Source organism: Papio anubis, chromosome 1 (genome assembly GCF_008728515.1).
Source record: "Papio anubis isolate 15944 chromosome 1, Panubis1.0, whole genome shotgun sequence".
In the NCBI taxonomy this organism is placed as follows: Eukaryota; Metazoa; Chordata; class Mammalia; order Primates; family Cercopithecidae; genus Papio; species Papio anubis.
The window spans coordinates 20060759-20076593 of NC_044976.1; the positions used below are offsets into that span (position 1 = coordinate 20060759).

Consider the following 15835-nt stretch of genomic DNA (forward strand, 5'->3'; position numbering starts at 1 on the left):
GAGAGAGGAGAGGAGCAGCGCTGGGAAGGGGCGCCGTGCCTGTGTATCGCCCACTGTTCCCTGTCACTCACCAGGAATGGGGCCTGGGCTGGAGGGCTCAATTGTGACCAGGACAGATGCCTCCAGGGTGCCTGAGCTTCCAGTCACTTGGCATGAGTACTCGCCAGAGTCGGCTGGGGACACCTGGTTCAGCCTCAGCAGTGGGCCGTGGACCTGGCCAAGGTGGGGTGAGAGTGGGGAGGGTGAGCTGGGAGCCTTCAGATGCCCAGGCCTCTGGCACCCACACCCGGGGACTGCCATGCACAGATATGTAGGTGCATCCTGTTGGCAGCGACCCCTTTGACAGCCTGCACTGTGGAGGGCATGTTTAGTAGGATGGTTTTTCCGGTAGGAGGAAGTCAAGAGCCTTGAGTAACAGGTGCCCTTTTCTTTCTTTTTTGAGACAGTGTCTCGCTGTCATCCAGGCTGGAGTGCAGTGGTGCAATCTCAGCTCACCGCAACCTCTGCCTCCTGGGTTCAAGTGATTCTCCTGCCTCAGCCTCCCGAATAGCTGGGATTACAGGCGTCTGCCACCACGCCTGGCCAATTTTTGTATTTTTGGTTTAGTCACGTTGGCCAGGCTGGCTTTGAACTCCTGACCTCAAGTGACCCACCTGCCTCGGCCTCCCAAAGTGCTGGGATTACAGGCATGAGCCACCGTACCTGGCCAGAGGTGTCCTTTTCTATTTTGCACCAAGATGGTGTGGGGCTGGTGGTGGCCCTGCTGTGCCCAGCCTGCTCTCAACTTCCTGACTCCAGTGGCCTCCTGCTGCCATTCCCCACAAGCCCCGGTTGCTGAGACCACTTTCCCTTCAGGGCTGGATTCAGGCAGGACCGCTGTGGGTGTGGAGGAGGCATGCCTCCTTCTCCAGCTCCTTTACCTGGTGCCGGGCAGGGAGGTTTCCTCCACGCTTGTGCCATGTGACCTGGGCGTGGGCCTGCCCGGGCACCACGCACTTCAGATCCAGGGTCTGCCCTTCGGCCACTCGGGAGGAGGAGGTCTCGATGCGGATGGGTGGGGCTCCACCTGGGGCTGGGGCACAGGGGAGAGGTCAGTGAGCTGAGATACCCACCCTGATGCCCTCAGCCCTTCCCCTGGGGCCCAGATGTTAGGACCAGAGGCCATTTGGGACATGGCTTCTTTCCCTTCCCATTCCATTGAGGCCTGGAGCAGCTGGGCTAGCCTGGGAGGTGGAGACACTTTTCATTCCCCTAGCCCCGCCCCCAGGCAGTAGCCCCACCATCTCCTCCTCCTCCCTCGCTCCCAGCACCAGTGGGGCCAGGGCTCAGGTCTAGACACCTCCACACAGACCACAAGGCCCCTAATGTTTGGCAAACTTGGAGAGAATGTGGCTAAGAACCCAGACTCTGGGGCCAGACTGCCTGGATTCAAATCCTAGCTCTGCCATTGATTAGCGGTATGACCTTTGGAAAAGAACTTCACCTGAGTCTCAGTTTCCCCATCTGTAAACTGGAGAGAACAATGCCATCTACCTCAAAGGGCTGTTGTGAAGACAAAATGAACTAATATGTGTAAATATGACAGGGCCTAGCACCTAAGAGGTGCTGGATCATGTTTACTACTTAGCAATCCGTGTCCCCTTGTGATTTCTGCATAGCATGTGCCCCGTGTGCTATTAATTACTGGACATTTTCCTTTCAACTGATTCACTTTTAAAAAACCTTAACTACTTAGCCCCATCATAAACAAAGATTTCCAAGAAATAAGGACAAGCTTGATGTGTTTTTTTGTCCCTTATATGTCACCAGTACTAATAAAGGCATTTATTTATTTATTTATTTATTTATTTATTTATTTATTTATGGAGACAAAGGGTCTCGCTCTGTCGCCCAGGCTGGAGTGCCGTGGTGCAATCTCGGCTCGCTGCACCCTCCGCCTCCTGGGTTCAAGTGATTCTCGTGCTTCAGCCTCCTGAGTAGCTAGGACTAATGGCATGTGCCACCACGCCCAGGTAACTTTTGTATTTTTAGTAGAGGTGCGGTTTCACTATGTGGTCCAGACTGGTCTTGAACTCTGAGACCAGACTGGTCATGAGCTCAGGCAATCCGCCCACCTCGGCCTCCCAAAGTGCTGGGATTACAGGTGTGAGTTACCACACCGGCCCTAATAAAGATGTATAAATCACCTTCCAATCCTCGCAGAGGTGCAGTCCCAGGCTTTTGGGAACTCTGTAATTAGATAGTAGAATACAAGAGCGCTACTACCCCTTCTTTACAGATAAGGGACAGTGACACGTGGAAAGCTGAAGTCCCTTGTGCCACATCTCCAAGTGTGGCCAGAGGAGCCAGGACTCATGCACAGATGCCAGACTCCAAAGCCTGTGCTCGCAAGCTGTGGAGAGGGATAGGAGCCACTCCGCTTACACTGGCTCCTCGGTCCTGGGACCATGTGGGCGGCGGGAGGTAGAGTCTGGAATCAGAGCGGCCGTTCTCGCCAAGTGCTAGAAAGTGTTTCCTTCTCCCAGTTCTGCCCACTGGCTCTCTGTCCCTTCCTCCCTCCTCTGTCCTCCCAGTCCCGCCGCAGGGACCCTCACCGGGGACGTGGACAGCACTTGAGCCAGAGGCTTCAATGGTGACCAGGACTGAGGCCTCCAGGGGGCCAGAGCTGCCCATCACCCGGCACACGTATTCACCCGAGTCGGCCGGGGACACCTGGTGCAGCCGCAGTCGTGAGCCGTGGGCCTGAACAGGGGACAGGACAGAGGAACAGAGTCAGGTGCCAGTCTGGAATCTCTGAAAGCCTGGGGCCAGGGTCTGACACAGGTGGGTACTGCACCCCACAGGGGCTCCTCGTCTCCCTCCTAGCAGAGCTAGCCAGGGCCCCCACATCCAGCGGCCCTCCCACCATTTCCTGCCGGCTGCGTACCTGATGGTGACTGGGGAGGCTGCCCCCACGCTTGTGCCAAGTGACCTGGGCATGGGCCTGCCCGGGGACCACGCAGTTCAGATCCAGGGTCTGCCCTTCGGCCACGTGTGAGGATGATGACTCAATCCTGATGGGCATGGAACTGCCAGGGGCTGGGGGAACAGAGACCAGTGAGTCAGCTCAGCCATTGTCAGATTTGGGAACAGGGTTGGTGGGACCCTCTGCCATGGAAAATCTCACCCCCCCAGAGTAATAATAATAGTTAACACTTGGCTGGGCATGGTGGTTCATGCCTGTAATCCCAGCACTCTGGGAGGCCAAGGTGGGTGGATGACCTGAGGTCAGGAGTTTGAGACCAGCCTGACCAATATGGTGAAACCCTGTCTCTACTAAAAATACAAAAATTAGTGGGGCATGGTGGCATGTGCCTGGAGTCCCAGCTACTCGGGAGGCTGACACAGGAGAAACGCTTTAACCTGGAAAGCGGAAGTTGCAGTGAGTTGAGACTGCGCCACTGCATTCCAGCCTGGGTGACAGAGAGAGACTCCCTCTCAAAAAAAAAAAAAAAAAAATAATAATAGTCAACATTTAGAAAGCACTTATGGCATGCCAGGCACTGCTCTAAGCACATTAAATGCACTAACTCACTTAACCCTCACAAAGTCCATAAACTTCCTGCCATGATGGAAATGTTTGCACAGGCCAAGACAGTGGCTGCAAGCCACATGTGGCTATTGAGAACTTGAAATGTTAGAAATGGGGTAGCCGTAGCCACTGTATTCAACAGTGTACTTCTGAGAGGTTGGAAAAGTCAATGCCCCCATTTCACTGGTGGAAACTGAGGCTGAGAGGGGAAGGTAACTCTTTAAGTCCCTTAGTGGTACAAGCAGGATTTGAACCCAGGGTTTTTTTTCACTCCTGTTGCCTAGGCTGGAGCACAGTGAATCACAGCTCACTGCAGCCTCAACCTCCTGGGCTCAAGCAAGTCTCCCACTTCAGCCTCCGAAGTAGCTGGGACTAGAGGTAACAACGCCGGACTAATTTTTGTATTTTTAGTAGAGATGGATTTTACCATGTTGTCCAGGGCTCCTAGGCTCAAGCGATCCACCCACCTTAGCCTCCCAAAGTGCTGGGATTTCAGGCATGAGCCACCGCGCCCAGCCTTTGAACCCACACTTTTCACTGGCCCTTGCCTGAGTACCACCAGGTCTGAGGACTCTGACTCGAAAGTTCCTTCCTCCCCAGGGAACACTGTTGCCTGCATCCCTTGTCCCTTTCCTGGGCAGACTCACCGGAGGGGCTGCCAGCTCTAGGGGAGACGGAGATCACGATGGAGGCCTCCAGGGCATCAATGTTGTTGTTGGCCCGGCACACATACTCGCCCGAGTCAGCCACAGACATTTGGTGCAACCGCAGGTGGGAGCCATGGGTCTGGGCGTGCGGATGGGGAAGGAGAGGAAGAGGGAGTGGAGGGCTCAGGCCTTCCTGCTCAGCCTGTCGAGGCTGCTGTCTGTCTACCCAGGGCCCAGTCCATGAGACAGGGAGCCTGCTCTGCTCACCCCAGGAGACCAGGGTTCCACCCCTGCTGCCGTGGCTCCACTTTGTACCTGGTGTCGGGAGGGAAGGCTGCCTCCACGCTTGTACCATGTGATGATAGCCTGGGGCTGCCTGGCGACCACACAGTTCAGATCCAAGGTCTGCCCTTCTACCACCATAGAGGAAGAGGACTCGATCCTGATTGGTGGGGAGACACTGGGCACTGGGGACAGAGGGGTGTGGACCACGCCGCCAGAGTGAGGTAACAGTGATGGCACCGGGGACCTCTCTGCCACCCCCTGTACCACTTGTCTTGACCCCCGCCCTCTCTGCTCTCACCGTGGGAGGAGCCGCTGCCCTGGATGGTGACGATAAGCGAGGTCTCCCGAGAGCCTGCACCGTTACTGACATGACACACATACTCGCCCGAGTCCGCCGGAGTCACCTGAGGGATCCGCAGCCGGGAGCCCACGATCTGCAGGAAGCAGGTGGCAGGAGGTGTAGGTGTGGGCAGCACCTCTACGTCTTGGGCACTGCTGCCACTGCCCCCTGGACTCTGGGAGCCCCCCTGCCTTGCCTCCTCAGTGGCCTTCCTGAAGCTCCCAGCATAGCACATGGCCTGTCTCTGGGCTGGGGTGGACTAGCCTTTCGTCACCCCTCCAGAAAGCCTGTTAAGGCCCTCCGCAGGGTTGACCGAGTATCCTGCTGGGGCTCCCACGGCCTGCGAGCTGCCTGAGAGCAGGCAACTGTCTCATTCCATCCAGAATCTTCAGTGCCAGGCACAGGACATGGCCCGGAGCAGCTTTTCAGTGAGATTTGGCGCCTAAGTGGATCTCCCTGAGGTCAGTGAGCCTTATTTCTGTATTCTCAGCACCAGTCTAGGATCCATCCAGCAAGGATACTCAATGTTTGTTGAATGACTGAATGAGCACAGAGTGAGGTTCTGAGAGTTCCCTCTCTTCCCACTGGGGGCTGGTGTGCCCTGCTTTTGCCCTCCCCACCTGCTGGCCCTGTACCTGGTGCCGGCTGGGTAAGCTGCCTCCACGCTTATACCAGGTGATGGTATGGGGAGCCTGGCTGGCAACCAGGCAGTTGAGGTCCAGGGTGTGTCCATTGGCCAGGGAGGCTGAGGAGGACTCGATGCGGACGGGGTATGCCACGCCCTGGGCTGGGAGGGCAAGATGGAAGGCAGGGTGTGGGAGCTGCTGAGGCTGCAGTGGGGGCCCCCCAGCCCTCTACCATTTGCGTGACCCCCTAGACACTCACAGTGGGAGCCGCTAAGGCGCTGCTGGATGGTGACAAGGACCGAGGCTTCCTGGGTGCCCGAGCTGCCAACCACACGACACACGTATTCCCCTGAGTCAGCTGGGGTCACCTGGAGCAGCCGTAGCCTCGAGCCATGCACCTAGGAGGGTCAGGAGGGAGAAGGCAGGCTCAGAACCGGTCACTGTGGCTCACACCAAGCTCCTGTTCCCTTCCCGGGTGCCACTCCCAGCCCAGCCAGCTGCAACTTGATGGAAGCTCTTCCAGGGGAAACTACCTTGTGCCTTCCTATCTCCCGCCCCAGTGTCAGGACTGGGTCTAGCCTCCCACCTCACCCATGCCAGGGACGCCTGAGACTCGGCACCAGAGAAAAGTGGGGACCAGTGTTTGTTGACATGCTACAGGGGAGATGAGGTAGGCAGCATGAGCCCATTTGGCAGACGAGGACACTGAGGGTCAGGGAATCAAGTGACAGGTGACTGGCCTAAAGTCACACAGCATGCAAGTGGCGGAACAGTGTCTGAACTTGAATGTGCCTGAGTTCAAAGCCTATGGTCTTTTTTTTTTTGAGACGGAGTCTTGCTCTGTCGCCCATGCTGGAGTGCAATGGCACAACCTTGGCTCACTGAAACCTCCGCCTCCTGAGTTCAAGCGATTCTCCTGCCTCAGCCTCCTGAGAAGCTGCGATTATAGGCACGTACCACTACGCCCGGCTAATTTGTGTCTTTTTAGTAGAGATGGGGGTTTCATTATGTCCGACAGGCTGGTCTCGAACTCCTGACCTCGTGATCCTCCCACCTTGGCCTCCCAAAGTGCTGGGATTACAGGCGTGAGCCACTGCGCCCGGTCAAGCCTATGCTCTTGTACTGCAGCTACAGGGTCCTTCAGGCTTCCTTAGCTCCTGCCTCCTACCTGGTGCCGGGCCGGGAGGCTGCCCCCACGCTTGTGCCATGTAACCTGGGCATGGGCCTGACCGGCAACGAGGCAGTTCAGATCCAGGGTCTGCCCTTCAGCCACATGCGAAGATGATGACTCGATCCGGACTGTGGGGGTGACCCCAAGTGCTGGGGACAGAGGGCAAAGGGTCAATAGCTGGCTGGGAGGTGAGATGAGATGGGGCTCCTGGTCTCACGGCAGGTGCAGTCTGTGGCTTGGCCTCCTGATCCTGCCATTGCAAGAGTGGGGAACCTCCCACCTTGGGCCTCCAGCCCTGCCCTCCCTGAGAGCTACTCACCAGGCACTGAGCCCGCAGGCTCAATGGTGACCAGGACGGAGGCCTCTAGAGGCACGGAGCTGCCTGCCACTCGGCACACGTACTCGCCTGAGTCGGCGGGGGACACTTGGTAGAGTCTCAGCAGGGAGCCGTGGGTCTGGTCAGAATGGGGGTGAGTCAGAGAGAGTCCTCAGGACACCCCTGCTCCTATAACCTGCAATCCTGCCTCACTCTGACCCCTAAGACCTGGCCACCAGCTCTGGATCACTTTCCCTGTCCTTCACATGGGGAAGGGGGACTCTTGTCCAGGAGCCGGGTGGTCGACCCCAGGAGCCCCAGTGAGCTGGGTACATACTCATACCACATCTCATCAATTCTAGACACACATTTCAATACCTCTAAAATCAAGATGCATCTAAAATGAATAACCTTACAAATGGAAGCTTTTTCTTAGAGGTACATAAAATCAGAGTGGATCTTGCAATCAGTGGTATCCTAAATTCTACAAATTACAGTAACAACAATAGCTAATGGTATTATAGTAATATTAACAGCTTAGAGTACTTTCTGTGAGCCTAAGCTCTGAGGATTTTGCATATATATAAATATTTAAGATAATTCTGTAAAGTACATACTATTCTTACCATTTTATAGGCCCTGAAACTATAGCACAGAGAGGTTAAGTAATTTGTCCGAGGTCACAAGCTAAGTGGTGGGGCCAGAATTCACACCCAGGTTGGTCAGTCCCGATTCTGGGTTCTAACCACTGCACTATACATCTCTGCAATGGGGTCCAGGGCTTCCCGATCTGAGGGGAGCCTCTAGCCCTCCCCCCAATAACCTCCGCCACCCAGGGACCCTGCTTCCTCTTCGTGGCCTGTCTGTCCTCCAGTCCTATACCTGGTGCCGGACAGGGAGGCTGCCCCCACGCTTGTGCCATGTGACCTGGGCATGGGACTGCCCAGGCACCACGCAGTTCAGATCCAGGGTCTGCCCTTCAGCCACCTGTGAGGAGGAGGGCTCGATGCGGACGGGCTGGGTGCTGCCGGCAGCTGAGGGATAAGATGGTCACCGGTCACTCCTGTTCTCTGAAGCTGACCCAGCCTGTTCTCTGCATCCCAGCCCAGCCTAGTGGCCCCACTCACGGTAGGCTAAGTTGGCCCCCTGGGTCCCAGTTACTGTGACCGTGATGGAGGCCTCCATGCCGTTGCTGGCCCGGCAGACGTACTGTCCCGCATCGGCAGGAGAGGCCTGGAAGATGTACAGGCGGGAGCCACGAACCTGGGCAGCCGTGGAGAGAAGTGTGAGAGTGGGGCTTCCTGGAGGCAAGCAGATGCCCCACCCCTTCTCCCTGATCTAGGAAGGGCTGGCCCCTCAGCTAGGGGCCAGGACCCTACAATCCACTATCCATGGCCCCATCCCACATTCCTGGTGCCCTGTACCTGGTGCCGGGCAGGGAGGCTGCCCCCACGCTTGTACCATGTGACCTGGGCATGGGCCTGCCCTGCTACCACACAGCTCAGATCCAGAGTCTGCCCCTCGGCCACTGTGGAGGATGAAGACTCGATCCTGACAGGTGGGACGCGTCCTGCGGCAGTGGAGATGGGAGTGAGAGTCGTAGATGCTCCTGAGATGAGAGGGCAGGGGTCGCCCACCCTGCAGCTAGCTCAGCCCAGAGTTCCAAGGCCAGGTCCAGGTTTTCAGGCACCTGGGGGCCTGGGCTTGATGCCCTCAGCTCAGCAATCCCAAAGGGAGGACCAGGGCATGGACCACACCTTGCAGAGGGGAGTGAAGAAGTGAGAGAGATGAGGGTAGTGGAGGCTTGGAGAGAGGAAGAGGAGGTGGGAAGGGACGCCTGAGGAGTCATGTGGCCAAAGCGAAGTGTGATGGGAAGGCAGTGGTTACTCTGACGGGTGGGGTCTGCCTGGGCAGGGCCCTGCAGCCAGCTCCAGTGTGGGCCTCCTGCCCTGTCGGCAACAGGGGTCACTGGGATCTCACCACCCTGGAGGGCTGTCTGCCTCCTCCAGCCTTCCACATCACTGGGAGTCACTCACCAGGGATGACAGAGGCCTCGATGGTGACCAGGACTGAGGCCTCCAGGGGGCCGGAGGTGCCCACCACACGGCACACGTACTCGCCTGAGTCGGCCGGGGTCACCTGGTGCAGCCGCAGCAGCGAGCCGTGGGTCTGTGTGCAAATGGGGTGGGTTCGGAGGGGGTCGGAACAGTCCCATCCAGCCCCTCCAGCAAGGTGGTTCCGGGGGCTGCCATACCTGGTGCCGGGCAGGGAGGCTGCCCCCACGCTTGTGCCATGTGACCTGGGCGTGGGCCTGCCCAGGTACCACGCAGTTCAGATCCAGGGTCTGCCCTTCAGCCACGTGTGAGGAGGAGGGCTCGATGCGGATGGGCTGGGTGCTGCCGGGCCCTGGACACAGAGGGGCTGCTCAGAGGCCTGGACTCTTGGGCTGTAACCTGTAGCCCTGGGGCAGAGGGCTCTGGGCTGTGACCAGGCCCTAGTGGGGACGGCCGACAGGTAGCCTTTCTGGGACTAGGGCCACACCCTTCTGCCTCCACATGGCCAGTTGAGTACGGCTTCTTCCCTCCCCAACCTCTAACCACAAGCTGGAGCCCCACTGACCCAACCATGACTTCTTGATGATGAGCTTCTCTGGTCTGTAGGGAACCAGCAAGCTTTACTACACAGGCTGCGCCCCAGGATGCAGATGACAATGAGACACCTCCCTTCTACAGGGCGTCTTCTGTGTGCTCACAAGTACTTTGCACAGACACCGTCTCCTTTAAACCACACCATGACCAAGCAGGTGGGTGGTAACTGCTCCATTTCATAGATGAATCTGAGGCCCCAAAAGGTAAAAGCTAGCTCAAGGCTGCTAAGGGACAGATCTGGGATTTGAACCAGGTCAGCCAGTTCCCCGCTTAGTGTTCAACCCGGACACTGCTGCTTCCTGTCAAATTCTGAAACAGTCCCTCACAGCGAGCCCAGGTAAGCTGGACCAGCCTTAGACCCCCTCCCATCCATTTAGCCCCCTCCTCTCTCTGAGCAGGCACTGAAGGGTCAAAGCCTGCCTGGAACGACCCTTCTGTCCTGGTGCCACTGAAGAAGCCACCGGCATCTTCCCTGGGAGCGCCTAGGGCTCAGCCATGGCCCAGCTGCACCTGGCTCCTCACCTGGGGTGTAGCTGGGGCCAGAATGGGTGCCGTGGAGGACAGAGACAGTAATGGAGGCCTCCTTGGGGCCCGATCCATTCTCCACGCGACACACATATTCTCCAGAATCAGCTGGTGAGACCTGGGGGAGCCGCAGTCGGGAGCCGTGGACCTGGGCCAGGAGGAGGCAGAGGTATGTGAGGACAGGGATGGAGGCTGTCGTCACCACTCCCTCAGCCTCAGTGATTCATTCAAACTCTCACTGGCTCTGCTCTGAGCCATCCCATGCTGGAAGCTGGCGGGGTGGGAGATGAGGCCTGGCTTCTGCTATTGGAACGTGTGGGACAGTGTGCCGCCTCCCCCGGCCCGCGTACAGGTCCCCGCCTCCGCCACAGCCCCTGCACCCTGGTACCCTGCCATAGGCTCAGGGCCCACATACCTAGGTGTGGGGAGGGCCCACATACCTGGGTGTGGGGAGGCAGGCTGCCCCCTCGCCTGTACCAGGTGACTTGGGCGTGGGCCGACCCTGCCACCACACAGTTGAGGTCGAGCGTCTGCCCTTCTGTCACGGAAGGTGATGAGGACTCAATCTTGACTGGTGGTGGGCTGGCATCTGAGGCTGGGGACAGAGTAGGGGTCAGCAGGCCCCAGGGGAGCCCTGGCTTGCCCTCCCCACCCCTCCGTTCCCAGAGGGCCCGCACCTGAAAGGACAACCACTTGGATCCGGGCCTGGGCGGTGCCTGCGGGGCTGGTGGCCACACAGAGGTAGAAGCCGGCGTCAGCAGTCGTGATGGCTGGGATGAGCAGTGTGGCGATGTCTGTGCGCTCCGACCGGGCCTGCCACGGACGAGAAGGGTCAGCTGCCCCAGAGGCGGCTGGGCAACGGCTCGCCAGGGGGACAGACAGGGCATAAAAGGGAGAGGCAGGTGCAGGGCCAATATTAGGGCCCAGTGGGGCATGAAGGAGGACAAACGCCAGGCAGCCAGGAGGACGCCAGGGGCTCCCTGCTGATGCAGGGGCAGGAGGCCACCGTCCTGGAGATGAAGGGAGCCACAGAGGAGGAGGTGGGGTGGGGCGTGGAGGGGGAGGAAGGGTGGCTGGGACTCTCTACAGAGCCAGTGGGCCTCCTGGGTGGGTCCATCTCCTCACCTGTGGTGGGAGGCTGCCCCCTTCCTTCCTCCAGGTGATGGTGGCGCTGGGCACGCCTGCAGCCCTGCAGTACAGCCTGACGGTGCGGCCTTCGTGGACCTGGGTCCTCTCTGGGCTCACTTGGACTCTGGGTCCACTGCCCCCTGCAGACAGAGTGCTGTGAGAACACGCCCTGGGCTGAGCACACTCCCGGCCCCCACCCTGAGCCCGGCCTCTCACCATGCACGTGGAGCACAGCCCTGGCCACCTGCTGCCCAGCGCTGCTGTGGGCTCGGCACAGGTACTGGGCCTGATCTGTGGGCTCGACGGCTGGCAGGCGCAGGATACCACCACGGATTTGTGCCTTTGCAGGGAGCTGGCCGCCAGGACCCCCTGACAAGCAGATGCGGGGTCAGCACCCACCAAGCCTGCTCAGAGTCCTGCCTCTCTCCTCCCACACCCAGGAGAGTCAGGCCCTGAATGTCATTCCCATCACGGCCTCACCTGTCCACTCGAGGGTGGGCGTGGGGCTCCCTGTGGCGCTGCAGCGGAACTCTGCCAGTTGCCCGGGCTGCACTGTGAGCTGTGGCGGGTGGATGGAGACCACAGGGGCGGACGAGGTGCCCGAGGCTGACGAGGGAGGAAAAGGAACATGCAGTCAGGGTGGGGGGTGTCATCTGACTCACACAAGAGCCTCGCTGCCGCTCTCTCTGCTTCCAGGCTAGCTCTCCACGGCCGTCTGTGCACACAGGAGCCAGAGGGAGCTCTGGAAATGTCAATAGGACCTTGTGGCCTCCCTCCTTGACACCTGTCCATGACTCCCTGTTGCTTTTAGAATAAAATCCAAAATTCCTACCGTCATCCACCACATACTTCATGCTCTCCACTCTGCCCACATCCGTCCTCCCTCCCACAGCCCCAGCCCCGCAGTCTCTGCTGTTCCTCAAACTCAGCAATGCGCTCCTGCCTCAGGGCCTTGCCATGTACTGCTCCTTCTGCCAAGCACACTCTGCCAACTCTCCAACTCGCTCAATGCCTACCTTTCCTTCAGGTCTCAGCTTAGGTGTCACCTCCTCAGAGAGGCCCTCCCTGACTGCCCTGTCTAGAGTAGCACCTGCCTCTCCCATCTTGTTTCATTTTATTTTTCTGAGACAGATTCTCGCTCTGTTGCCCAGGATGGAGTGCAGTGGTGTAATCTCGGCTCACTGCATCCTCTGCCTCCTCGGTTCAAGTGATTCTCCTGCCTCAGCCTCCTGAGTAGCTGGGATTAAAGGCACCTGCCACCACGCCCAGCTAGTTTTTGTATTTTTAGTAGAGATAGGGTTTCACCATGTTGGCCAGGTTGGTCTGGAACTCCTGACCTCCAGTGATCCACCTGCCTCAGCTTCCCAAAGTGCTGGGCTTACAGGTGTGAGCCACCGCGCCTGGCCTTCTCCCACCTCGTTTCTTGCTTTCTCGTCACTCTGTTATTCCTAGCCTGGCACTCATCACCATGTGTAGTTATCTGCTTGTTCATTTATTCCCATGCTTATGGTCTCCCTGCCTAGAACCTGTACTTCAGGAGGGCCGAGATACTGTACATGCTTCTCTCCCCTGCTTCTGCAGAGCCTAGACCAGGACCAGGCGTGCAGCAGTGCTCAGAAATATCAGCTGAATGAAGAAATGCTGTGCTAATCTCGGTGGGCATGCGGGGAGAGCTGGGGTGGGAGAATCAGGTATAGATGGGAGGTGTACCCTGCACATGTAGAGTGGCTGTGCCCTGGTCCATGGCAAACATGTTGGAGCCGGTGCACACATAGGTGCCCGCATCGCTCAGCTGGACATTGCGAATGGTCAGGATGCCGTTGAAATCCATGGCTCGGGTGGGCAGCTTCCCGTTGTGCAGGCGGGTCCACACCAGGGTATAGGCTGGGGACTAGCAGGGCAAGGCGAAAGGGGGTCATGGGTGGGGCTCAGAGGCCCCAGAAGATAGACTTCCCTCATCCCCACTCCCTGCCCTGCACACCTTGCTTTTGGCTGTGCAGATGAAGGTGACATCGGTTCCGGGGCGCACGCTCTGGCTCCGCTGCTCCTCCACTGTCACTGTGATGGGCTTGCTTGGAGCCTCTGCAGGGACGGGAAGCCCCCCGTGTGCCGGTGCTGGCTAGGCCCTGGTCCTGTGGCCACTGTGTCTTTCTCCATAACCTCCTCTAGGCATCACTTCCTTCCTGGTCCAGCCTAACTCTCATTCCACTCCCTGGCGCCTCCGTCCCCCATTCCGGCTGAACCCCACCATGCCCGCCCTCCCTTGCCCACACAGAGCGGCCACGGATGTGGTTAGGGAACACCACGCCATGAGTCCACTTGGCTCCAGTTTCTGATCACACACCACAATAAGCTCCTGACACATCACACTTCACTCCAACTGGGTTTCTCCATCTGGTTTGAGTTTCTATCCCCCGAAAACAACTATTTCACACCTCCTCCCATCTCCTCCAGCCTCTCCAACCACCCTTGCACTTTCTTAGCTAGTGGTACTGACACACACTTGTTGGGAAAATAGAAACGGCTAGTTAGGACTTTTCCCAGCCTCCCAAACCCACCGGCTCTCTAGGTACTGGTCCCTGAAGGACAGGCCCCTTCTCCTGCCCCCACCCCGTCCCACCGCTGCGCCTGAGTGCCACCCCTCCCCAGCGCTTCCTTCGCTCTCGCGACATCAGCGTCTCCTTCTTCTCATGAGATCACTTCAGTCCAGAGTGCATTCTAGGATTTCCCATTTCTGAAAACTCCCCCTTGACCTCATGCTCTCGTGGTCAATGACCCATTTCCTGGCCTCCCTTCAGAGCCAAGACTCTTGCAGGAGTTGTCCACACTCGCCACCTTCCCACCCATGCGTCGCCTCCTTCCAATCTGGCTTCTATCCCTTCTCTCCACTGAAAACCGCTCTTGTCAAAGCGCAACCTCCAAGGGCTATTTCTCTGCCCTTATCTGCTTCCCAGTGGACAGGCTGCCCTGGAAGCCCTTTTCCCTCTGATTCCCATGATGCCCCCCATCTCCTCCTGCCTCATGGCCGCACTCTCTCAGGCTCTTCCTGCCCTTCCTCTTCCATTTGACATGTTCATGCTGGAGCTCCTTGGGACTCTGGGCTTGGGCCCTGTCCTCGGGCCACATTCTCCCTAGGTGACTTCATCCTGACGCATAGCTTTGAACACCATCCCTGTGCCAACAGCAACCAGACTCATTTCTCTGGCTGGGGCCTCTTATCGGAGTTCAGACTCACATACCCAAATGCCTGCCTGGTGGACTCCATGAGATGTCTTCCCAAACATCTCAGACTCTAACACGTCCAAAGCAAGCTCGCGATTCTCTCTGACCTGTTTGTAGCCTGTGCTGCTGGTGGCCTAGCCATGCCCCACCCCGTGCCCACCTGCCTGACTTCGCCAACCACTGCACTTTGCATTGAGGGCTTTCTTAGGCCACTGGAGCCCACAGTGCACACCTATGGGTGGGACAGACATGCAGGGGACTTGATGCTCCCAGAATAGATCTCAGTCAGTGACTGACAGGAGCTGGCCTAGACATACTGCAGCTCCCTGGACGCCAGGGCAGGGTGACTCCGAGATGCATCATCATTATTATTATTATTATTATTATTTTAAGATAGAGTCTTGCTCTGTTGCCCAGGCTGGAGTACAGGGGCGCAATCTCGGCTCACTGCAACCTCCACCTCCTGGGTTGAAGCAATAATTCTCCTGCCTCAGTGCTCCCAAGTAGCTGGGATTATACGTGTGTACCACCATGACCAGTTAATTTTTTCATTTGTACTAGAGATGGGGTTTTACCATGTTGGCCAGGCTGGTTTCAAACTCCTGACCTCATGATCTGCCCACCTCGGCCTCCCAAAGTGCTGGGATTACAGGCGTGAGCTACTGTGCCCGGCCCACCCTTTTCTTTTGGCTTCACTGACCAGTCAAGTCCTGCCGATCCTACCTCTAAAATGAGTCTTGAATCTGCCATCTCTCCTCATCTCCATGGCCGCTGACCTTGTCCAGGCCACCACTGCCCCCTCCCAGCAGGTGAATGTACCATCTGCTGAATCTGCCGCCTGCAGCCCAGCCCAGCACAGGCGGTCTTGGTTGCACGGGGCGCAGGGACTCACCAGTGACCAGCAGCTCTGCCCGGCTGGTATTGGCATGGTGGAGATTACGGCAGGTGCAAATGTAGACCCCGGCGTCCGAGGGCTGGACGCTGGGGAAGTGGAGCTCAGAGCCTGGTGGGGAGGAGAAAGGAGTTTGTTGGTGCAGATACACTCTTTCTCACATCCAGCCCCATGCGCAAGGACAGGACCCCACTAGGGCAGGGACAGGCCCCTGCCTCCCCTCCCACTGGGATGGCTCTTGGGGCTGAGGAGCCTAGGGCCATGGGTACCTTGATGTCGCTGCTGGGTGCTGCTGGGCACAGGCCGCCCATCCTCACGGGACCAATAGAAGTAGTGGGGTGGGCTCCCACTGACCTGGCACCGCAGGGAGTGGGAGCCACCTTGGGGCACTACGCTTCGAGCAGGATGGACCTCGACCACCAGTGGGGCTTGGTTTGCTGGGGGTAGGGGCCGGGACAGGAGGG

The 15835-nt window shown here is 58.2% G+C and overlaps 1 protein-coding gene across 7 annotated transcripts in view; it reads right to left on the bottom strand.

Moving 5' to 3' along the window:
* The window catches only part of HSPG2 (heparan sulfate proteoglycan 2), a 115833-nt gene that overhangs the window by 21724 nt on the left and 78274 nt on the right, over positions 1 to 15835 (bottom strand). For 6 of the 7 annotated variants that reach the window (XM_021937073.2, XM_021937071.2, XM_021937069.2 and 3 more), the window contains 26 exons: positions 15641 to 15808; positions 15372 to 15482; positions 13239 to 13339; positions 12968 to 13148; positions 11738 to 11863; positions 11474 to 11626; positions 11255 to 11397; positions 10807 to 10942; positions 10570 to 10724; positions 10127 to 10277; positions 9211 to 9362; positions 8993 to 9125; positions 8381 to 8526; positions 8084 to 8219; positions 7839 to 7990; positions 6960 to 7095; positions 6638 to 6789; positions 5729 to 5867; positions 5479 to 5630; positions 4802 to 4937; positions 4534 to 4685; positions 4219 to 4357; positions 2927 to 3078; positions 2595 to 2742; positions 921 to 1072; positions 72 to 213 (listed from right to left, as the gene is read on the bottom strand). In XM_021937073.2, coding sequence (XP_021792765.2) covers positions 72 to 213; positions 921 to 1072; positions 2595 to 2742; positions 2927 to 3078; positions 4219 to 4357; positions 4534 to 4685; positions 4802 to 4937; positions 5479 to 5630; positions 5729 to 5867; positions 6638 to 6789; positions 6960 to 7095; positions 7839 to 7990; positions 8084 to 8219; positions 8381 to 8526; positions 8993 to 9125; positions 9211 to 9362; positions 10127 to 10277; positions 10570 to 10724; positions 10807 to 10942; positions 11255 to 11397; positions 11474 to 11626; positions 11738 to 11863; positions 12968 to 13148; positions 13239 to 13339; positions 15372 to 15482; positions 15641 to 15808 — 3744 coding nt within the window. The remainder of the gene's footprint in view (positions 1 to 71; positions 214 to 920; positions 1073 to 2594; positions 2743 to 2926; positions 3079 to 4218; positions 4358 to 4533; positions 4686 to 4801; positions 4938 to 5478; positions 5631 to 5728; positions 5868 to 6637; positions 6790 to 6959; positions 7096 to 7838; positions 7991 to 8083; positions 8220 to 8380; positions 8527 to 8992; positions 9126 to 9210; positions 9363 to 10126; positions 10278 to 10569; positions 10725 to 10806; positions 10943 to 11254; positions 11398 to 11473; positions 11627 to 11737; positions 11864 to 12967; positions 13149 to 13238; positions 13340 to 15371; positions 15483 to 15640; positions 15809 to 15835) is intronic. The other variant, XM_021937074.2, reaches the window with a different exon arrangement.